The sequence below is a fragment of the Podarcis melisellensis genome (assembly GCF_964234715.1).
Source record: "Podarcis melisellensis genome assembly, chromosome: 9".
Taxonomy (NCBI): domain Eukaryota; kingdom Metazoa; phylum Chordata; class Lepidosauria; order Squamata; family Lacertidae; genus Podarcis; species Podarcis melisellensis.
In genome coordinates this window covers 37108365-37133217 of record NC_138541.1, presented here as the reverse complement: position 1 = coordinate 37133217, position 24853 = coordinate 37108365, and the positions used below count along the sequence as shown (strand labels likewise).

At 39.6% G+C, this 24853-nt stretch overlaps 1 protein-coding gene across 3 annotated transcripts in view; it reads left to right on the top strand.

The window, feature by feature from the left end:
* The window catches only part of TTC29 (tetratricopeptide repeat domain 29), a 111468-nt gene that overhangs the window by 66287 nt on the left and 20328 nt on the right, over positions 1-24853 (top strand). For all 3 annotated transcript variants that reach the window (XM_081926117.1, XM_081926116.1, XM_081926118.1), the window contains exons 10-11: positions 5695-5818; positions 9146-9377. In XM_081926117.1, the coding sequence (XP_081782243.1) occupies positions 5695-5818; positions 9146-9377 (356 nt within the window). The remainder of the gene's footprint in view (positions 1-5694; positions 5819-9145; positions 9378-24853) is intronic.

Here is a 24853-nt window from a genome sequence, read left to right as displayed (position 1 = left end):
TTTCAGTTTGGAGTTACTTAAATTAAGATACCTTATCAGGCATCAAAACATTTCTTTGTGCATGATAATCTTACTTGAGGGTATTAAGCAGGATTGGAAGTTGCGTTGTTTATTTTTGCCTTTCAGAAAGGGTAAGGCACGGCTGAAAAACAAACATCCTGTCATATCTTACAGGCTAAAAAGCAGAAAGCACAGAAAATTATAACATGCTTCAATAGGCATGCCACAGTGTAACCTTTCCAGAATTCTTCTTTAGAAGTTTTTATTTATCTAGATCTGCCTCACTTTTTCCAGCTTTTAGAACATGAGTAAAATTTCTAGTAAATACAATTCAATTTCTATCATCCCAAATTATTATTATATGCCATGAAAGTGTGGATTATGGGGGGAAATTGAAACACCTGGAACTTAGTGGGAATCATTGATACAAACTAATGTTTTTGTCAGTAAATCCTGTGCAGTCATCCCAGCACAGAGTTGAACATATTCTCCAACGTGCTTACAGAGGTCATGTATGCACAGAAGTCCCCATTTGTTTCCATAAAAGGACGCAAACTACAGATGCAAAGGAACGCATGGGGAGATTAGCTTCCTCCATTCAAATGCATGGAGATGCTTTTGGTTGTGAAGAACTAAGTGTATGTATTGGAGCTTCTTGGTTCGTTAACGATTAGTGTTCAGAGCAGGCTATTTTATTAATTTTTTGTTTTTAAAATTATGTACTACTTTTCAGCATATTTTCAGGGCAATGTACAAAATTACAGTAATCACTATAGATATTGCAATTTTTCAACCTGAATGTCCTGAATCTCAGATGCAGAAAAGTTGAGGTTCTTCCAAAACAGATTGTTTAATGTGTTGCTGGCCAAAATACCCTTATTTTTCCTTTCTTGGAAGATATTGAGATGCATATCAACACACTTAAGCAAACACACCTAAATAGGTTTTTGAACATGCTTCCAAGATTTCCTTTATTGTCACTGGAGCTCCATCACCAAAAGCAATAATGGCAATGCCAGTGTACTTTGATCAATCCTTTCCCCACCACCACTAATTTTACATTTAGGACTACTCTGAGCAGCAAGAAATATGTAATAAGATTTACATTGTAATGGAATTCAGAGGCTGAAGAACAAGCTACATATTTGGATGCGTGTGGCTGTAACTACATGACCACTTACAAAGATTGCTGATTTCTTCCCTCACTATTTTCCAAAGATTAAGACTACTACTGATAGCCTGTCTGTCCTTTTGCTTCTAGAGGTTGTGAAAGCAGGTGATATGAGTATATGACAGGCAGATAGTGTTGTTATAGTAGCATCCTTTTCTTTTTATTGAAATTGTTAAGGGACCATGTGGCAGAGATCATAGCCTGAGATGAGTTGCAAAAGTCTGATCTTTGAAAACAGAAATAATGTTCTTTAATGACAAGTAGTTTTTTGAAATTTGAACAGAAAACTACAATTATCTTGTTTTCAGATTAATATACGCTGATGTTTCCATGCTTTTAAATAGCTGAGGCACATTTGGCACCTGAACAGATTTACTTTTAAAGTGTGTAAGAGAAATTACTCACCTTCAGCAGAGTTTACACAACCTGTGTTTCATATTTTGGGAGTGCTTTCTGCAGAGTTGCAGTGCGAAGCCTCCACCTATGAGTGGCAATTCACCTGGATCTCTACGCTGGGAATAACTGAATTATTAATTTATATCCAGTGCAGAGATGCGGCAGTATTGCCAACTTTCCAAAAGAGACTTAGAAGAATGCAAGTCTCATCATAACAGTGATGCAGCAGACTCCTTTGGGAGTGAGCATGTACAGTTCCCAAGATCCTGTAATTATTAATTAAGGTTTAATTGCTTACTTAAAGTCCTTTCATGGCACAAAGCTTAGGAATCCCTGTTATTTACTATTGATATGTACTGAAGGGCTAGGTATTTTTGCTAAAAGATTTCACTTTGAATGATCGCCTGCTTCCCTGCTAATATAACTGTGTGTTTGCTAGCAACTGCTGATTCTGTACAGTCTTCATTCAGCTCAAAATTATTTATAGGAGAGCCCTGTTCGAACCCCATTTAAATAAGTGAAGAAGATACAGAACAGTACTAGGAGGATTATACCTACTACCTACTACTTAGATCTGTGCACTTGGTTCCAGTGAAAAAAAATGGAAAAAACTGTGTGCAGACAGGAAATGGATGGCATTCATTGAGATCATACCAACTTGCCATAATTTGGCTAGTGACTTTTATTTCTCCTTGATGGCCACATTGTTTGTTGATAGCATAAGCATAGCATACCTGGCAGTTTCCTAGTTCCACGTTCTAATATGACTTCCTGATCCCATACAAAGGTAGCTGGCATCTTTGGCAAAGGTGACCCCATGCTATATTATATTGGGGGGGCAGGTCTGAGGCATTTCAGCGCTTGAGGCTAAATGCCCTCAGGAAGGGATCCCAAAGGTTTGAGAAACACTGAACTACGCATAGGAATCTATGGTTTTCTAGCCCAAACTGTTGAGCCAAGGCATAGGATATTGTGCCTGAGACTCTCAGGTAAGTGATTTATACTTTTCTTTTGATCACCTTTAAGAAAAGGAGATAGGGACGTGGATGGCGCTGTGGGTTAAACCACAGAGCCTAGGACTTGCCAATCAGAAGGTTGGCAGTTCGAATCCCTGCAATGGGGTAAGCTCCCATTGCTCGGTCCCAGCTCCTGCCAACCTAGCAGATCAAAAGCACATCAAAGTGCAAGTAGATAAATAGGTACTTCTCCGGTGGGAAGGTAAATGGTGTTTCCGTGCACTGCTCTGGTTCGCCAGAAGTGGCTTAGTCATGCTGGCCACATGATCCAGAAGCTGTACGCTGGCGAACCAGAGCAGTGCACGGAAACACCACTTACTTTGGCCAATAAAGTGAGATGAGCACTGCAACCCTAGAGTCGGTCACGACTGGACCTAATGGTCAGGGGTCTCTTTACCTTTACCTAAGAAAGGAGATCACATCCACCCCTAAATAGTTTGATCATTCACTGAAGATGTATTGAAGAGTTGAAAGCTTCAGGAAGTGAAATGCTTCTTCATTAGAATTATCAGGTCTCAAATTATTTGGGAATCAGTAATTTGGGAATAATTAATTCTTCATCAATATGCCTTATCCTCCTTCGAACATAAATCACAGGCCTCATGTAAATGTAAGTTCAATGATCTGTAGGAATCAACACATGAAACGTTCCTAGGGAACATTCATCCATTGCAGAGGTATGCACTGTATTTTCTAACATAGCCTAAACATACTCTTCATTATTTTTTTTAAAAACTGTTTCTTTACCTCCAGTGTTTGTAGCTTCTATCACATAGTGTGATTTTTCTGTTACCAAGGAGTAAATGTAATTTGTAAAGCACCAGATTGCACCAGTATCAGAGAAGGCATGTGTGAGAAAGTGGAAGGCACTATTTACTAATCTGATGAAATTCAACTGAAATTTCTAGCTCTGTCTGGAAAACAAGACTTATAGATAACAAATAGCCGCTTCTGTCTGCTGAAGCTTCAAGATGCACATTCTGTATGAATAAGATATATAAATGAAATGAAATAATTAAGAAAAGTTTAGTTCAACTCAACAGATGTTAATCTGATAGTAATGCTTGTTTAGGGTTTGCTCCTTGCATAATCATTTGGCAGACCTGTTTCAGTCCTGTTTTAATCTTGTAGCAGAGTTTTATTCTCATGGCATAAATAAAGCTTTGTGTTGGCATATTGCCTTTTGATTATAGAACAAATTAATTCTTCTTTCTTTTTTCTTTCTTTAGGTAAATGGTATTTATTTTTTGTAAATAGAATATAGGTTCATGTAGTGCTATATCAAAAAAGATTAAAAAATACATCAAAAACATTTCTATTAATTCATTACATTAAGAAAACCTTTTTACATTTTCTCCTGTCACTGATTCCATTTGACTTATTACTTTCAGCTTCTAACCCACAAACGTGGTGGCACAATCAACAAAACCCTCAGTGGCTGTTTCATCTCTGCTCTATTTGATTTCTTCACTCTGAGTAAATGATTAAGATTTCATGCATTGGTTCAACCAAAATCTATGTTCACTCAACCACATCCTTTATTGATTACTTCTACTGCAAACAGTAGGCCAAGTGTGATATACATAATTGGACAGTTGTCAGGGGATGTGGGTGTTAACAGTCCTGTTTTCCCAGTTGGAAACTGGAATCACCTTGATACACAAATATTCTGCACAGTTTCATTCTCATTCTTTGGACCAAGGAGTACTTTTCCTCAGAATATATGTTTTTAACTCTCTGAGGTCTGGTTGAATGAATTTAATGATTATACCATATAATATGCTGTTCAAGTTGCACCTGTGCACTGCATATAGAAAACTAGAAAAACTGGAATTAATATTTGTCTAACATTTTAACCTTGTCCTTTAACTTATATAAATCAGTTCAGTTCTTCTGGGTGGAAATGTTTGATTCTCTCCCCTTTGAAAGAAAAATAGCCATCAAAATGTGACTTTGATTTTAAACTTTAGAAACCTTTTGACATATGGCAAATGTTTGCAATACATTTTACATTCCAGGAATGTTTGCTTGCCGCCTTCTCCTGATTGTAATAAAATAAACACTTTCTATGGATGAAAAAATGTTAAATGTTAGACCATTTTTAACCCCATGGAAATTTTGGATGGTAGTCTTAAGACTAAACTCAATTAGACATGAGTAGACACATGCAGGATTTCACTGTTAAGCACTTTATCAGTTTGTTACATGTTAGATCCACTTAATCATGTGGAGGCATCATGGCATTGTTACAATTTTGTAGATACTGTCTTCTATTTCTATGGCTCATATGTGAGGTTAGAGAACACCACCATTCATATTTTGGTACATAGATATACTATGTTGGTATATTTTTATTTCTTAAAGCTCAGTCTTTCGCTGCATAAAATTAACTTGAAGCTTCTTCTTTAAAACAATAAGAGAACAATTCCCTTTGTCATTACCTATAAACTTTAGTTTCTACACGTTTCTATATTAGGACTGGAGGTTTTGGCTCACTGGTGGCGTGACATTTAGTTTTCTGCACTGCCACATTAGACACTCAGGTTCACAGCTAATATTAAGGTCACCAGCTATGACACAGACTCAGAAAGAGGAACTGTGTGATGTTTCACCCACAAACAAACTGTAGCATCTGGCTGTGTGTTGTAATGGCAGTGTGGAGGTGCTTTGTTGTTAATATAGCTTGCTTTATTAAAAAATGTGCAAATGTCTTATCAATGTACATTTGCCAATATTCAGCTTAGATTTGGCAATGACCTCAGGTTGTGTATATTGAATTGGGAATTAGAGGTAACACCTGCAATCTACTGCAGATGTGGTAGGTAGTATGACTCCAGCAACCCTTGGCTTACCCAGATAAAGAGCAGCAATTACATCTTGAAGGAGGCCATGGTGTTTATGAGCTCCAGCCTTCAAACTGTGATGTAGCTGCTGCGGCCTACAGTTCTTCCGCAAACAACACTAATAATTTCAAGCTACAAAATTTTGCCTTACAAATTTCAATGCACTGATTGCTGAGCAGAGCTTCAACTATAATCAGTCACAGCATGATGAATTTGCTCCTTTGATGAATTTGCTCATTAAATGTTTATTTGCTGTTTTGTTTCTTAGTCTGGGAGAAGTGGAGGAAGCTATTAAGTACATGGAAAAGTTTATGGTTATTACCAACAAAGTTAATCTTGGCCCAAGTCTAGTGGATGCATGTACATTCCTTGGAAATATTTACAACCAAAAAGTAAGTATTGGTTTGAGAAGTTCTATCATAGATTAAGGATAACATCGTCAGTGGATTCATATGATCTGATTCTTAAATATAAGTATATATGTGCAGTTGCGACATGGTTTGTTTGTTTATTTTTATTGATGTTGGTTATGGATGCTTTTGATGACTTCAATATAACTTGGAATGTCTTATGTGCTTGTATGAAAGTGTGGGTCATAAATACTTTGATGCATGCATGAAAGAATGAAACGTTGCTGAAAATAATGTTCCCTATTTTTGTGCCATATCCCAACAGTAGCAAATCTTGGGAGTACTTGCTTTAGATAGCCCTAAAATGAAATGGGTGGGATTCAACTAATGAGAAGCCCTGCAAAATGATTTCTACTTGCACAGCAAATCTCAGGATGGGATTGGGGGTCATTCCATCTGGTAAGCCAAAATGTTTGCCCTGGTGAAATGATCGCCTTAGCATGATGTTGAATTCTTCCCAGTGATTTTAGCGTTTTTAACTTTCAGATGATGACTTGATGCACAGTCTAACATAGCTGCAAATACACAGTACACATTTGGAAGAGCTGCGGTTGACTTAGGTAGTTAAGATCCAAAAATTTTCAGTCTAGCAATTTATTGAATAGTACAGAGGTATTGGCCTGCATACCAACAAAAGACGACATTATCCTGGTTATATGGTAACAGTGCATATCTTTCAGAAACTGGTTGGACATCTGAACCGTAGCTAGCAAGTCAAACATTTAATCTTATTGTTCTATTCTGATGCAGCTTCAGCTGTGACTGAAACTCCCCCAATGTGATTCCATTCTTCAGTGAGCAGGAAAGCTGATTTCTGCACTAGGCTATTACAGTAAACTGCAGCCTTAAAATGACAGGCATCGGTGCTGCTTACTGCTTCCCAGCTTTTGAAGAGGGTAGAATACGGAATCCTGGGTGGTGTCAGATGTGAATCTTAGGTGCTCATCATTCACTTTGATTGGTCCCAAAGTCTACACAATGTCAGGTTTTCTGTTCATTGGTTTGTTTAATCAAGCCCTTTTTCTGAATCAGGAGCTGAAATACCACTTTAAGTTATCTTTTAATACCTGTTCAAAAGAGTTTTTCAGAGAATAGCTCTGCTTTTCATTCAAGTTTGATTTGACTCAATTTCTTCACTGAGATTTCAGATTCTTTAGGATATGAAGAACTGCCCCAACATCAGTGCTTTTTTTTCTAGAAAAAGAGGTGCAAGAACTCCCACTTTTTTGATGGACAACCCAAAGTTGTTGAACTTTTTTTTTTTTAGGGGGAGCCAAAGATGTAGAGCATTCTTAGGGGGGAACCAGTTTTTTGGGGGGAACTGCCACTGCCAGCATTACTGCAGCCGCTTTACATCAACTCCGACATGCTACAGGCATAAAGCCATGAGCAGCATGAAGCCTGAAGGCTCTGCCACACAGCTCTGGGCGCCATGCTGCTATACAGCTGCCGGTACACTACAAAGAGGTACTGGAACACACCAAAGAGGTGTTGGAACTCAGTTCCAGTGAATTCTGGCTGAAAAAAGCCCTGCCCAACTGCCCAATTGGACATGCACAATTAAAAAAAAAATAACCAGGAGAGTTAGAACATTAATTCCTATCAGCCAACTTTTTTCATTATGCATGTGTATCTCACATGAACAAGTAACATGGAAAAGCCTAGACAGTCCATAGTCACTGGAATATCTATTTAGTAATAACTATGAATTAGTTCCACACATGTGTTTTAATGTTTCAGTATATGCAGAAAGTAATATGTGTTACACATTAATGACTGGGTGCATAGGATCCTCCCTAATTTTTGCCAGTTGTCCCTCTTGCTGCAGCCCTCAGCTGCACACCCCACATCATTTTAGAGAATTACCCAATTATTGGGAGTAGCTTTTGTTGTGTATATTTTGGTCTACATTAACTGTATTTGAGAACTATTTGGTTGAAGGGTGGCATAGACATGTTAATATTAATATTACTTTTTATAAACTTAGATTAAAAGTGGAAGGCTATCACAAAAATAGTTTTATTTGTTCCACTCTTCCTTTTGGTTTCAATCTTCCTCCAAGGAACTCAGGGCAGTGCACATATTTATTTCACCCCACACCCTGGTGAGGTAAGCTAAGCAGAGAGTGTATGAGTGGCCTAAGGTCACCTAGTAACCTTTTTAGCTGTGTAGTGATGTGAATCATGATCTCGCCAGTCCTTGTCTAGCACTGTCATCACGACACCCCTGATAAATGCTTGATAAAGTGAATTCAGCAACACCTAACTGCATATATACTGTATCGTACATCTTCAGGCTATTTTCTAAACAAAACGTGGGGTTGAATTTCAGGGTTGAATAAGGACTGGGTATCTTATTTAATGTTTATACTATTTTTCACCTAACATGGAAGTGCTTATCCATTTGGCATGCCCATTCTGCCTGTAGTACAGAAGAAGAGAAGTGCTTCATTATTATTGTCTTTCTAGATTTCAAGTATACCTTTATGGCACACTTTTATTTGTGGGCATTTTATTTGTTTGTTTGTTTTGGCTTATAATCTATTGCATGTCAATGAGTTGGAGCTAGTGACCATATTCTAATTATTCTACTCCTATTCCTAGCCACAAAAAGGTTTGACTACCATTCACTGCTTCCAGAAGATATACACTGTACAGACTTAGGTGTAGACAAGTCTCAAGGGGGGGGGAAAGAGTCCAGACCACTAGGGAACACCCATCTCTGCGTAACCTTGCAGTCCTGACTTGGTACATATTTGCTATATATTGAGTATGTTTAAGGGAGCCTTCCCAGCTGATCTTAAAGGTCGTAGTGGAACATTTTACTATAGAGAGTAGGATTATGGGGGAAAGTGACAGTGGCAGTAATTCAGGGTTCTAGCAATTCTCTGAGATGATCCAAACCATAAATTTAAGTGCCTCCTCCATGTTCCTTGCTTGTATTGAGAGAATAGGACTCCTGCTTTGGCAAAAGGTAAAGCGTAGAGTCAATAGCATTTTCCCTCCCCGTTTTTCATCAGACGAGGAAGGTCATCACAGGAGGATAATTATCCTTTTAGTTACAGTACTTCCAATATTGGTCTGCTATTTAATGTTCTTTCCATTTTAAATGGTAGAAAATGGAGTCAATAATGTAAAGCTGTAAATCCAAGGGCATCTATGACAATTTGCCACTTTGTTGGTTCAGTATGCAACAAACTGCAACCTCTTAAAGGCTGCAAGTGGAGAAAATAAGAAATGCTGGAGTATTTGCTGGAAAATAAGAAATACTGGAACGTACCTGTCTTTTCTTTTATTATTCTTTTATTAGGGTAACTACTCCAAGGCCTGTGAGTATTTTGATCAGGCATTTGCTACAGCAAATTCTCTTTCGGACTGGGCTCTAGTGAACGAGACAAAGGTATATTGTGGCATTGGGAAAGCTCATAACATGATGCTGAAATATAACAGTCACACAGAAGCTGCAGATTACGCCAACATCAAGTACCTGGTGGCCTGGAAGGAGAACAGAAGTGACATGTTCACTGACCCTTTTCCAGTTGGTAAGACAGTAGTTATGAAACGCATTAGTGCTGCATTGTCCTTATGGTTAAGTCATTTTTCTTGTATAGTTTTATTAAATTACTTGCTGAGTTTAATCCTATTGGACTAACTTTGTCCTGGGTGGAGGTAAGACTTGCGTTTGCATGAAATTTTTCAAAAAGATATTAAATAGGTCTATATACAAACACAGACAATCAAGTCCAATGGATATCTTTGCTAGAAGCTCACTGACTTTGCTTTTGATGTTATCACAATTTCAAGCTTAGAAAACATTGGTAAAATAATTTCTTTTCTTGATACATTAACCAGGCCACATTCTCACAGGAATGTAACAGTGGTGTATTATTTCTCATGTGAATCTCAGTTAAACTGTAGCAGTTGCAACCAGCAGTGCAGGGAGCAGAAGACAAGCCTATGCAATGTCTCTCTTCCTTTCCCTCCTCTGCCTGCATCACTCTCTGCACCAAAAAGCCTTTCCAGAGGGTAGTATGGGCCTAGCAATCATTGCAGATTGTGCAGATGGCGGGTGGGAGCATGAAATCGCCTGCAATCTGACACACAAATTCCTCTGCCTAGTTTGAAGCAATTCCCAACTCCCACTGCAGCTTGCAGAAGGTTGGATAGAACCCTTAGATATTTATCTCTTTGATATGGAAGCAGGGCTATGAAATGGCTTTTATGTAAGTGCTGGAAATATACAGTGGAAAATGTGCAGTGGTAAAGAACTCTAAAACTCTTTGTATGCATATGTGTGGGAGTGCATATAGTAGCCATCACCACAGTCATTTCCATGGCATATTATAAGGATGAAAAAGGGGTCTGCCCTCTTATTTTACCTTGTCGGCTGGAATCTGCAAGGCCCTATCATTATAGATGACTCTGTAGCGGCCAATGGGTCCTTTTAGGATAATGTATAGAAGTATCTAGGTATTCACATGCTGCATCTAAACAGTTCATTCAGAGGCAGATTTAGGGGAGCGCAACTGAGGCAAAGGCCAGCACTGAGCGTAGGGCACAAGAGCTGTAGGAGCACTGAATTTGGGTGTCGCACAGAGCACTGCTGACATGTGAGGTCCTAAGGTTCGCCACTGCTTCATTTTCCATGCAAAGGCATACACATAGCAGAAGCAGGAATCAGATTTGGAGGAATCGTGAACCACAGCAGGTTGCTTCACAGACAGTTTGTCTAAGCTGTACAGGACTGATTTGGGGTGCTGCAGAGATCTGACTGTTTTAAACGGCTGTAGAGAATGTCTGCCAAAACAAACATTTCTCCCCTGCCCTATAAAGGAAACACCAGGGTAAGGGAAAGTAGGAGGGAGAGCCCTTTAGTGACTGACAAGTCTAGCTTCTAATTTGAAGGGAATTATTTTATGAAGGCTTTCCAATCCAATCTCTCCTAGGGATGTTGAAGTGATGTATTCCCTTGTTAATGTTTGTTCTGTGCTCTTTTCTAGTTCTGCTAGTGGTGCTTCCTCAGAAAATGCTGAATATTCAGCTCCTTCAACCACATTGCCACCTGTTCCCACATCAACTCCTCTCAAATTAGTTTTGCACTTAACTCACACCTAAAGTCACAGAAAGTGAGCAAAACACAAGCCTTTGCACCATTCTTCTGAAATTTTGCAGGTTACTTTCCCAGGGGCTCCTCTGAGATGCATGTTGCTTTTATAACAAAACCATTGCCCACAGAACCACAGGGAAGAAAGCAAATCCTTTTTCATTCTCCCCCTAAATTAAAAAGTCATATTTAAAGATGCCTAGCACACACAAAAAATGTGAACTTATTTGCCTATAATTTAGCATGCTTCTTACCTATCGGCACCTTTGCAATGTATGTTATTTTCATGCAAATAATACATAAAACAATAGGGAAGATCAACTAAATCCATTTTAACTACCCCAAATTGTAAGGATGGCCATTGCGGGGAAATACGGCAACTAACTATCCAAAATTTTAGGGGAAATCATCTCAGCAAATTCTTCCAAAAAATAAAAAAGTTAGGCAGGTGCTTTTTTTGCAAAAAAATATTTTTTTAAGTGCTCAGCACAAAAACCCTGGATCTATTTGTCTATAATTTTTAATAGAATATTTTTGTTGAGGTAATGGCCCTCTAAATTTGGGCCATTAAGATAACAAAGGAAGTGGCTCTGTGCCAGATAACAAATGAGTGGGCCCTCCTTCCTCAACTCCCCTTAGAAAGACAAAGAGGAGAGTTGAGAGAGTTATGTGAGCTAGAAGGTAGAAGCAAGGCTGCAGGTTGGGAGATAGAACCATGATTGATTTATGCTGGAATCCAAGGCTGCTGCTTTGGGAGAAGCAAGACCCTCCTGCTGTGAGTCCCTCCACCATAGGCCCAGGTTGTATATGTGTGTAAATAAACCATGTATCATAAAGGCACCATAGTCTTCTGTCTCTCATTCTGAGGAGACATGAAGCTGGTTATGTGCCTAGAACTCCTGGAATTTTGCACCACATGGAAATTGGGGTAGCGTGTAACAAAATATATGTGTGCATGTAAAATTTTAATTCTATCAATGCTTAATTATTTTTTAATGATTTCCCCCTATGTTTTAATTGCTCTTATTTTCTGACCAGGATTTGACTTCAGAAACCAAACTGGATAGCCTGTGAATCACTTTTCTGAGTCAGTTATTTCCTGAAGCACCAAATCAGAGTCCAAATTTTATCTTGTGGTTGGTGTCTGTCCCTAACACATAGTATCACTTCAATTAGAAATCCCATTAATAATAATAATAATAATAATAATAATAATAATAATAATAATAATAATAATGTTATTTATACCCCGCCCATCTGGCTGGATTTCCCCAGCCACTCTGGGCAACTTCCAACAGGATATTAAAACACAATAAAAGATCAAACATTAAAAACTTCCCTAAACAGGGCTGCCTTCAGATGTCTTCTAAAAGTCAGATAGTTGTTTCTTTCTTTGACATCTGATGGGAGGGTGTTCCACAGGGCGGGCGCCACTACTGAGAAGGCCCTCTGCCTGGTTCCCTATAAATTCGCTTCTCACAGTGAGGGAACTGCCAGAAGGCCTTTGGCACTGGACCTCAGTGTCCGGGTTGAGCGATGGGGGTGGAGACGCTCCTGCAGGTATACTGGACTGAGGCCATTTAGAGCTTTAAAGGTCAGCACCAACACTTTGAATTGTGTCCAATATAGATCTTTCAGGACCAGTGTTATGTGGTCTCGGCGACCATTCCCAATCACCAGTCTAGCTGCCGCATTCTGGATTAGCTGTAGTTTCCAGGTCACCTTCAAAGGTAGCTCCACGTAGAGCACGTTGCAGTAGTCCAAGCGGGAGATAACCAGAGCATGCACCGCTCTGGCAAGACAGTCCACGGGCAGGTAGGGTCTCAGTCTGCGTACCAGATGGAGCTGGTAGATGGATCTGATGAGGTGTGATGCCTTCTAAAAGGGCACCTTGTTTGCAGGTAGTTTCATTGCTTGAAACTAAACTGAAAGGTGTTCTCCGTGAACCCTCAAGAACATTTCCATTTAAATGGGAATCCAAGAGAGTCCTAAGCTTCACATTGCAGAAACAACACTATGAGCTTTGTAGCTGCTTTAACAGAGACAGCTCACTCGGCATCTGAGCCCATAGGAAGAGAAACTGAGGCTTCAGGTGCTAACCATGGAGACTTTAGAAACTGAGGCAAAGGCCAGCCAACTAAAAGTAAAGCCAAGAAGAAAGAATCTGAAGTATGTGGGCTCTTGAGGTGACATATTAACTGTCCAGTCCTACAAAACAAAAAGAAGGAGTGTTAGGAAAATACCAGTAGATCAGTTTGGATGCCAATAGCAAGAAAATAAATAAGAAATTTCTGCTTTAGACCAAAATGCATTGTACTTATTCAGAAAAGGAAGGGGATTTGCAGTTGCTGGTGTGAGGGAGAAATTCCTGGTATTCCAGCAGTGTTACGGGGATAAAGAATGATTTTAATTCAAACTCATTTCTTGCACTCTGTTATTTCATATTCTGTTTAATTAATAACCAGTTGTATAGTTAAGTGTTCCCAGCATATCTGGCATTTTTATTATTCCATTATACAAAAAAGTGCTAAGATTTACTCTCTTTTTTGTCTTAATTGCAATTTATTGCCCCTTTGCTATTTTCCATATGAGCATTAAAACATCACCTATACTTACTTTATACTTTTCAATTAAATACTTTGTCTCTTTAGTTCAGCATACATTTTTAAAGTTTCTTTCATCTTTTTTATACTTCATTTATAACTTTGTCTTTACATGGTAGATCATTAGTATATTTCTTGAACAGTTTGATGCCCTCTGAACTTATAGGCACAGCACATAAAAAGAGGAAATTAGAAGATTAGAAGTATTTTTTTAAAACTTCTCTCTGATTACTGATTTGCTGCTAGTTGGTTTTTTGGGGGTTTTTGAGGTGGGACGGACGGACTTGAAAGCTTTTATTTCATGAAAGTTCCAAAACACAGCACAACTTTTAGTTGAACTAAGGCCACAGTAGTAAGATTCTTCACAGTTAGAACTATCTACGATACCAAAATTCAGCATCACATTAACAACCTTCTACCCAATCATACCAAGATGGCTAGTTGAAATGAAAAGGCTGTTTAAATGAAAGCAGATGCTTGAAGTAAGGTTTCCATACGTCTGGGGAAACCTGGGCATGTCCTTGGCGGGAGGAGGGGGCAACATGTCCATCCAGGCAGATTTTTACATTTTAAAGAAAATGTCCGGGCTTGGGGGCGGTTAATTCAGGCAACCTGGACTTGGGCTGATCTGCATGCCACAGCTGCTGCCAGCCCAAGTCAGGGAAAGAGGCATGGGGTATTATTATTGTTGTTGTTTAGTCGTTTAGTCGTGTCCAACTCTTCGTGACCCCATGGACCAGAGCATGCCAGGCACTCCTGTCTTCCACTGCCTCCCGCAGTTTGGTCAAACTCATGCTGGTAGCTTCGAGAACACTGTCCAACCATCTCGTCCTCTGTCGTCCCCTTCTCCTTGTGGCCTCCATCTTTCCCAATATCAGGGTCTTTTCCAGGGAGTCTTCTCTTCTCCTGAGGTGGCCAAAGTATTGGAGCCTCAGCTTCAGGATCTGTCCTTCCAGTGAGCATTTCCTTAAGAATGGATAGGTTTGATCTTCCTGCAGTCCATGGGACTCCCAAGAGTCTCCTCGAGCACCATAATTCAAAAGCATCCATTCTTTGGCAATCAGCCTTCTTTATGGTCCAGCTCTCACTTCCATACATCATCATCATCATCATCATTATTAATGAGGTTTAGTTGAAGGGCCTCACCCATGTTGACTGACTGTGCTGCATAATACTACGCAATTGCCAGAAGAGTTGGCAATTTCCCCTTTAATAAGTTTGAATTGCACAAGTTCAGACTAAGATATTAAAATATTGCAATGACAATGCTACACATGTGTAAGTAAACACAGAGCACCTAGCTTCTTCTGCTAAGAAAGAAAAATGGGAGTGAGTGCCTGTTACAAATGTCTTTGAAGGACACCCTTGGCTCACATGTCCTATTGCTCCGAAGACTAAACTGTATTTTGGCAACCAATGTATCCATGACATCCTAAAAATAACATTACAAAGCTTGAAATTTACCCCCAAAATGCCTTGTATGCCTTGTAGACATAATGGTTGTGCTGAAAGTACTGAAGGCATCATTGTAAGATCTGACAACATTCATAAGAAAAATAGGTGAGTTTTGAAGCAGTTCTAGTTGTGCATGGAACACTAGTGGGATTCTGTCCACAGCAGTGAGACCCTTTGTTCATCTTTTGGGTTCACTATATTTCCATATCTTGGATGTAACACTTGCTTAGAGTTGCCACATGTAGAGTTGAGTAAGGTCATTTCCTGAAAGGAGAATTAACAGCCACACTGATCAGGTCTATAGTCATTGAGTCTGTAGTCATTATTTCAAATGTTGTATACAACAATGAATATATGATGGCACCAAACCATGGTGCAGTGGTACCTTGGTTCTTGAACTTAATCCATTCCAGAAGTCTGTTTGACTCCCAAAACCGGCTTCTGATTGGAGCTTCCTGCAGTCAAGCGGAAGCTGTGTCGGACGTTAGGCTTCCAAAAAACATTCACAAACCGGAACACTTACTTCTGGGTTTGTAATGTTCGGGAGCCAAAATGTACGAATACGAAGGCATTTGAGAACCAATCTACAACTGTACAAATGCACTCATGAGCCCACTGTCTACTGGTCTTGTGTGCAGGCTCTATATTGATCCATAGTTTTACACCAGTGTTTTTAAGTCTTGGGTTCCCAGCTGTTGTTGGAGTGCAGCTCCCATCATCCCTGACCACTGGTGCTGCCGACTAGACATGATGGGAGTTGTAGTCCAACAACAGCTGGGGACCTAGGCTTGAGAAACACTGAGCTGATAATGTTGAATTGGTTGACCCATACAGGAAAGTGACTGACACCCACCATTTCCAGTTTCCTATCTCTTTCATTTCTGTTGCTCTTTACTCTGGGAAAGTTCCAGGTTAGAAGGTAGTAGAACAAGAAACCATAGCCAACAACTAATGATGTCAGATCAGCCAGGGTCAAACTGAACTCTGAGTAAGGCAGCATTTTCAACTGTGCTTTCCCAGAAGCCGACTATCACCTTACAAGAATGAAATAATGAATATTCTGCTACTGCCCACATCCAAACCTTGTACTGGTTTCATCCTGGTATTTCAGCCCCAGAGCATACTGGGTGATGTTTAATATTTAATGATAACTGTGTTGGAGTGAATGCACAATGTACACACACACACACACACACACACACATATATTATTTATGCCTCTTTTACTATATATAAATTATATTGGATGAACCAAAACAACTGAGCTGGTTATCTAAAGTGTGATCTCCCCAAAGGCCTTGTTAAGCAAATGTAAATTGCTTGGATATTATTATTTTCAAAAGTAAAGTCACCTGGGCCAAAATATGTCTGGGATGTCTTAAAATCACCCCGTTCCCTAATTTATTGACAATTATAATAAAATACATACTTACAATGTGTAGCATTCATTTAAAATTGCAGGTACTATGATGCTAAGCAACAGGCTAGACACTTTTATTTACCTATAGTGTTATGTTAAACCACAGAGGAGATGGCAGGGAAGCTATTAATGTCATATTGTCAGCACATGGGAATCACCAAGCAACTAATCCCCATAGAGTTACTAATACTAGTACTGAAATCAACAGGTTGTTCATGTTCATGTTCTACTGCAAAGGTTTTTTCCTGATGATAATTTAAAATTTTTCTATTTGTGATTCTTAACAACAGTCAGAAACAGAGGTTTGTGAAAGGGAAATTATGCATTTATTGCTTGCACTGTACACATTTGCTGTAAATGCATACCTAATTTAATGAAATGATAATCATGACAAATAAAAAGATACATGTACAAAAGAAGGAAGAAAACACATATATGATACAAATTAAGCTTGATTTTGCTCTCTGTGACTGTGAAATTGAATAGGCATATTGATACACAGGAAATCCCATTTATAATTACATTCTAAATTACATGTGCCTCAATCCCTCCGCCCCCCCCCCAAAAAACACAGAATGTAGAATGAAAAATATTTAGATAAATGGGACAGTGAATTATGGGGATATTATTGACGGTGAAATGTGTGCTCTGGGACATAATCTAGACACCAGAAACCATTTCGGATGAAAGAGATTGGGGTAAATCTCTTATGTCCACTGCATTATGTTTAACTCTCTCAGAAGCTGGTATTGAGCCCTGTTATTGTGAGGTACCATGCAGTGTTAGAAAAACCTTTACATACTAATTTTATTATGGGGGACATTAAAGAAATTATCTCTTTGGCAGAAGGATACAAGTGGAAGTCTCACATGTCCATAGGAAAACATGGGGTTAAAGTGGACTGTATTTTAGGCTGTATTCAGTTGACTTGCTGTGTGGGGAGAGGCTGAGCAGTCCTGGCTAATGACTTGTAGGTACTGAATCCTCAGGTCTCTCAGGTGGTTTCACTCGACCAGTTTCAGCAGAATGATGAAAAGGCTGAGATAAAATAAACTGACAGTTGCTACTCATCGCAGGCAGCAAGCTGTACCCCAGCAGCTGAGACCCTGGGAGCCCTCTTTTTTTAAACAAAGGCTTTCACTGCAGTGAGCAATGAACTCCATACACACAAAAAGGGAGAGGGAGATTGGCAGCTGGTGACCGACAGGAGGAGGGGAAGGAGGAAAACTGGGAAACACAGCAATTGTTGGCTAATTAGAAGCCGTTCCCACCTACTTAATACCAACCCATTAAGCAGAAAACACTTTTTCATCTTACTCTTCACATGACATTACTGCTTCACATGACATTATACTCCAATCAATACCCTCCCACTGGCTGCCTCAGTGCCCACAAATGAATACATTTCAGTTCAAGAATGCAGTAATTGAGTTGGGGCAATGAAATTGGAGCTCTCACAGACAAGATCTTTCTCTGAAGATACTAATATTATATTTGTGAAGCTTGGATAAAGAAATCAGATCTTCCTATTGACAGATGTCTGAAATGGACAAATGAAAAAAGACAGTGATTAATATATTTTAACCTTTGCATTTAAAGACTGGGACAATTTCTATTTTCTGTTACTCGTTTCTCTTTTTGATAGAAATATATTGATATAAGTTTACATAAACAGCAAGCCTTCTGCAGTTTCAAGCATTATTTAATGGCGACTTGATCTTTTATTTGCAAGTGATTCAGAGTAGAAACAGGGGATCTATTAAAAAAACCATTCATGAAGTGACAAACCCATCATGTGGGAACTTTCTTCCCAATGATGACTACCATGTAGTCAACATGTGACAAAAGCTTCAAACAATTAGGCCGATGTGATAATAACATGGAGTTGGATTCTTAGTTGTCCTTACAGCTCCTCCCATTTAAAAAAAATCATAATTGGTAGTAATTGTTTGTATCACATATCTCTGAATATGAGGGAAAGTGATCCTAAATTCATCTTCTCCTTGTTTGTTTAGTTATTTAGTCATGTCCGACTCTTTGTGACCTCATGGACCAGAGCACGCCAGGCACTCCTGTCTTCCACTGCCTCCCTCAGCTTGGTCAAACTCATGTTTGTAGCTTCGGGAACACTGTCCAACCATCTCGTTCTCTGTCGTCCCCTTCTCCTTCTGCCCTCAATCTTTCCCAGCATCAGGGTATTTTCCAGGGAGTCTTCTCTTCTCATGAGGTGGCCAAAGTATTGGAGCCTCTGCTTCAGGATCTGTCCTACAGTGAGCACTCAGGGTTGATTTCCTTAATAATGGATAGGTTTGATCTTCTTGCAGTCCATGGGACTCTCCTTACCTCCCCACAATAATGGAGGAGGCTCTGATCCAGTGGAGACTAATACTGGGAGAAGCGGGGGAAGCTATTTTCACTGATTTCCCCCATGCCCTCCAACAGCTCCCAGTGCTGTCTCCCATCAGGGCCATCTTTACCTGGGGGTGCAAGGGGTGTGGAGCACCCAGGTGCCGAATTTGGGGGGGCACCCGCTGCTGAAGCCACCTAAGCTCTTAACTATCTACCTGTTGTGAAATAATAAATAATTTTGATCAAGCTAGAAAACAAAATACATGTATACCTAGGTGTTACCGAAATGTATACCTACTGTTTCACTAAAGGACTTTCAACTTTGTGCGCTCATTTACCAAAGACGCGCCAGCGGCAGCGCTTGTCAGACTCAACGGCGCCATGCACGCAAAATTAACTCTTACATCAAAATATTATGTTACGTATTGTTTGGGGGCTAAACTAAATTTGGGGGCGCTGGGCGGATCTTTGCACCCCGGGGACACACATGCTAAAGACAGCCCTGCGTCCCATGCTGCTACTGAAATCCTCTGGAGCTGTTTTTGAGAGGGCATAAGGGGGCTGCAGGGCAGGGGGGAATTGCCTCCCTCTCCTTTCTCTCCAGCAGGAATGTTCCATAAGCCAAGTTCCATTCACAGGAAGTTAGGATCCAAGCCAATAGCCTCTTAATCTACCCTTCAGTGTAACTCCTACCAAATTAATAACACATTTTATTGAGTTGTTCTTTGTGTGGAGCTCTAATGAATAATGATTTATTGTGTGTGTGAAATTGTTTTGTTGTTTTTGCCATGCTTTGTTGTGAACCGCTTCCAATATTTGCAGATGAAGGGACTCTAAGTGAGTAAACTTACAAGAAAGTAAGTTCAAGCGATATTAGAGGGCTTGCATCCAACTAGGAGTGCAACCCCATGTAATTAGATACAGAAGCTACCTTGAATTCAGTAGCAACAACTTCTGAGAAAACATGCTTAGGATCACACTGCACTTTGGTTTTGGAAGCCAGAGCAATGGGAATAGTTCTGCAGTTGACAGATTTAGAAAGTCTCTGTGCCAAAACACGTGTGGTAAATGTGAAGATACTGTGAAACCCTTTTGGCCATAAGCTGTGATTTCCCCTGCCTTTGAATTCCAGAATTCCAGAATGCGTCGGTATAGAAGGAAGGAACTTTTTCAAAGGAAGTGTTATGCTTCGACCTCTTATGCATTTTCATTCTCTCACACAGCTCTTTTTTCCCAAAGCCACAAATTGAAGGTTTATAAATAGAAAGCATCTCATAACCCGCCTGTATCTGTCTTCTTTCCCATGTTCTTCTATTATTCCTTTTCATCAAGCTTTATTGCATGCCACTTCTTGTCTTGGACCAGACTAGGGATAGGACAGAAATTTGATTCAGTTTGCATTTAAAGCCGATCCTACCTATTTCACACTTTCCAAAACAATACTAGAACTGAAACACAAACATATTTCGTAATGTGCACGTCTCTGAATTTTGTGGTGCAGTTCTCCAGTCAAACAGTGTTTACAAAAATGCATATATTAGGGCAAAGTGTGCATATAAATGAATATATTGGTGACAATAACATTAAAATGCATTATATTAAAGTGAAGTGGCTTGGGAAAATATGTGCATTAGTCAAAACTGCATACACATGGAAGTTTGGCCACTTGTGGAGCAAACAAGGTTCCCAACCCCTGGTCTAAAATAATATGATGCGCTTTTAAATAAATTTACAGCTTTTCAGACAGCCCTTTTTTGTTTATCTAATGCTGAAGTGCTCTTTAGCATTATCTCAAGAACCGCTGCTTTAAAAATGAAATGAAGTACTTACCAATGTACCAACTTTGCACAAGCTTTTTAAAGCACTGGGGATGCACAAATTCTTGCTGTGGTTTTTGTTCTATTAAGTAGACTGAGCCCTGACTCTTGATCCTACTGAAACATGGTTAAATATTCTGTATATCCAAGATAAGCGCATTAAATCATAGAATTGTAGAGTTGGAAAGGACTGCAAGGGTCATCTGCTCCAACCCCTGCAATGTAGGGATTTTTTGCTCAACAACCCTGAGATTAAGAGTCTCGTGCTCTACTGACTGAGCTATCCTCTTTGTGGCGCTGTCATAAACACGCTCATTTTCTGTCAGTTTGTTAGACAATATACATGGCACTTCTGAGTCATAACCAGATATGAAAATCCAGGGTGAGTATGGAAAGAATCAAAGACTGGGAGTTGTGGGTTTCATTAATAGACGCTATCCTTTTCTCCTATATTTCAAGTGCCCCTCTTGTCTCTCTGATGAGCTCACCGGATGGCTTTAGACAAGCTGCCTTCTTTCAAACTTGCCTCATCAACACCGCCTCATTTGCAATAATAATAATCAGGGTAGTTGCAAGGTAGATCCTCAGTCGGCTCTCTCTTGAATTTGTAAAAGTGAGCATGAAATGGCTTACACCCAAAGTCATGTCACAGGTTCACATTTCTGTGCTATAGCTAAATATAGGAATATGCTTGACAGGGAAGCTGTGGCTTGAACCAGGAAACCTTTCAGGACATGGATGAGGAGCCTCTGACTCTTCAGACATTGCTGGACTACAGTTCTCTCATCCTGGAGTCTCAGCCATGCTGGCTGGAGCTGAAGAATGTTGGAGGCCTGCACAGTCCCCATTTCTGCTCCAGAATCTAACCTGGTGAGCTGCCTGCTGGGATTGTACTTGAAGTCTCAGAGCCAGGTGCAAAAGGAAAGAGTGCTGTGGAACATTGGCTCTTGCAGTTGGCAGGCAACCTTTGGATGAACAAGAACCACTGGCGTAGTGTGGGGGGTGCAGGGGGAGCCGGCCGCACCGGGCGCAACATCTGAGGGTTAGGGTTAGGGGCGCAAATCCACGGGTTAGGGGGCGCAAATCCACGGGTTAGGGGGCGCAAATTACTTGCCTTGCCCCGGGTGCTGACAACCCACGCTACGCCACTGACAAGAACTGATATAAATGCTAGGATTCTGGCTTTCCTGCTTTGCCTAATGGGTCAGTTAAAACACCTTATTGAAATATCTCTAGCTGCTCCACACCCTCCAGGTCTAGATTGAGTTCTGTCAGTATGAGTTACTACATTGCTTGTTATGTCTATACACACGGTGCACATGCAGTCCTGATCTGGTTTTGGGGTAGAGTTTGTTAATAGTATAGCAGTAGGTTTCACACAATTACAGTGGTACCTCGGTTTAAGAACAGCCCTGTTTATGAACTATTCAGTATATGAACTCCGCAAAAACCGGAAGTTAGTAGTGTTCCGGTTAGCAAACTTTACCTCAGTCTAAGAATGGAATCCAAACAGTGGAAGGGCACCGGCAGCGGGAGTTTCTTCCTTTGAGGCTTTATCTTTGAGGAGGTTAAGGGGTGATATGATAGCCATGTTCAAATATATAAAAGGATGTCACATAGAGGAGGGAGAAAGGTTGTTTTCTGCTGCTCCAGAGAAGCGGACACGGAGCAATGGATCCAAACTACAAGAAAGAAGATTCCACCTAAACATTAGGAAGAACTTCCTGACAGTAAGAGCTGTTCGACAGTGGAATTTGCTGCCAAGGAGTGTGGTGGAGTCTCCTTCTTTGGAGGTCTTTAAGCAGAGGCTTGACAACCATATGTCAGGAGTGCTCTGATGGTGTTTCCTGCTTGGCAGGAGGTTGGACTCGATGGCCCTTGTGGTCTCTTCCAACTCTATGATTCTCTGATTCTATGATTCTATTATCTTGTTTCCTCTTGGCTACATTCTGAGGCATGTGTAATCAGCTTAATGCAGCAACAAAATATTGCCATGAAAATACTCATTTTCTGCAATAAGCCATTTCTGAATCTTTGTATTCTACAAAGAGAATGAAGTTGTGGAGTGGTTTGTTTTTCTTTTGGAAACTGAAGAAAGCTATTGATTCAACCTAGAGTCTGTACTGTGGATTATAGTTCTGTATTTTGTGCTCTGGTCCTAGCATGCACTTTGTCGGGTTGGATGGGGGGGTCTGGAAATCAAGAAAAAAGCTATAGAGTGAGGCACTTTTCAGGTACATGCTTTTTATTTTTGGTTGTGTTCTCTGGGTTGAAAGTAAAAAGGTTATCTTATCGCTGTGGCTTCTTAGTAACAGCATCATAACTCAGTGCGGGGGGGGGGGGGGAATACTGGACATCTCATAGTACAGATTAATTTGGAAGGTGATGAAAAGCTTGTATTATTCTCTCCAGTTGAAAACAGCAAAAGGGAACTGCCTGAGAAAACCAGTCTGAGGCCTTAGGTGTACACGCGGGGGGAAGCATTTTGTGACTTAAAACTAGGGGAGGTTAATGTGATAATTTTTGTTTATTGAATAAGAGCACACAGGTTGATTGATACAGTAATTTCAGCTTTTGCTATGGCAAATATTTAGCTCATTATCAATTTTAATAGCATTTTGCAGAACAAGCCTTTTCTTGATATGCAGAAAATACTATTAAATTTCCCTGCATAGATACATTGTTATGACATGCAATAACTACTTGAATATAAAGGGGGATTAATAATTTAGGAGGTGTTAACAAATTAGGGCCATCATTAAAAATACTTTGAACCATTTTGTAGAAAAATCAGATTGAGGTAATGCTTTGCTCTTATGATAAAGAATTACAGCATTAATTCTGCAAAGTGAACTTATTGCTCCTATTCGTCTCCTAAACCCTAGAGCATTAAAAGACAGGAAGAATGAAATGATCATTGCATTTTTTTTCCTAGGCATAACAGCTCTAATATTTCCATCACAGTTTCATAGCTTAGCCTTCTTGGATGTGCTGGAGGAAAAGCCCACCAATGTTATCTTTTCCTTTGTTTTGCTATTGCTGTTTTATGAAATCTACTCACAGTTTGTAATAACACGTTGGGAATTTTGCTTGTACAGCATTCTACACTGAATACATACTGGAATCTCTTTTAAAGTAGTTTGCTGCTTCAAATTATAAAACCTTCTTAGTTTCGTTTGTGCACTTTGCCTTGATATATTCTTTCTTTTTTATTTAATGCAAATAAAATAGAAGAGAAAAGAACAATGTCAGCTCACATTAACAAAAAAATAACACATCAATCCTGACTTAAATGTATATATTAATATAAGTAGTCCAGATGTCCAAATAGATTTCTGCATGAGATTGACAAGTATAAGATAGGTGTTTAATTGTAGAAAGGGCAGTAAGATCTTCAGACCACTGGTGTTTGGTGCATATCCTTCCAGCCTTGAAGTCTCTTTCAAACATAAGGGCTCACAGGATCCACTTTCATTGCCCATCTGTTCATCTCCATAATTTAAAAGCGTGTGAACATCCACAAATACAAATGATTTTTCCAAAACATAGCTAATACAGCTTCTAATCAGAAAGAAGACACTATAGGACACTCCCACTTCATATGCCTCAAAGAGGCGTTATCAGCATTACATCACCAGCATCTATCATAACTACACAATTTCTTTATAAATAGGCACTGTAGAGTCCTGATATGCTTGGAACATCCATTTTTGTTTAGTCTCTAGCCTAAAAAAACACTAGATACAGGTGCTAAAGTGTTTTTCCATAGATTGAGTGGAACAGAACACTGTCGTTCCCTATTCCATTCATCTCTAAGATCCTGAACATCCAATTTTATAACATTTCAATAAACATTTATAAACAGCTACTGGAAGTTCAAATTTCTGGAAAGATCCCATCATTTCCTCCAACAATGTAGGAGATACCAAGGCACTTGAAACTGACAATACATTTTTTTTAAATCATTATTAAACACCAAAAGGTGTTGTAGTTGACAATAATGCCATTCACATTAGCAGGCAAGTGATATATAAGCTCCAATGAAAAAAAAAGAAAACAAAACCCATCCATTCTTATTAACCAATCCAGTTCAGTTACCATCTAGCTCAGTGTTGTGTAAGGGTTGGGAAATCCCCAGGGAAAATTCAGAAAGCATGAGGGGGTGGGGGAGGGAGAGAGAGTGGAAGATCCACTGTGGAAGCAAATGGAGCAACCTAATTGGATGCAATCTGGTGTTTTCAGATATATTTTTGTCCACTTTGTCATTTAAA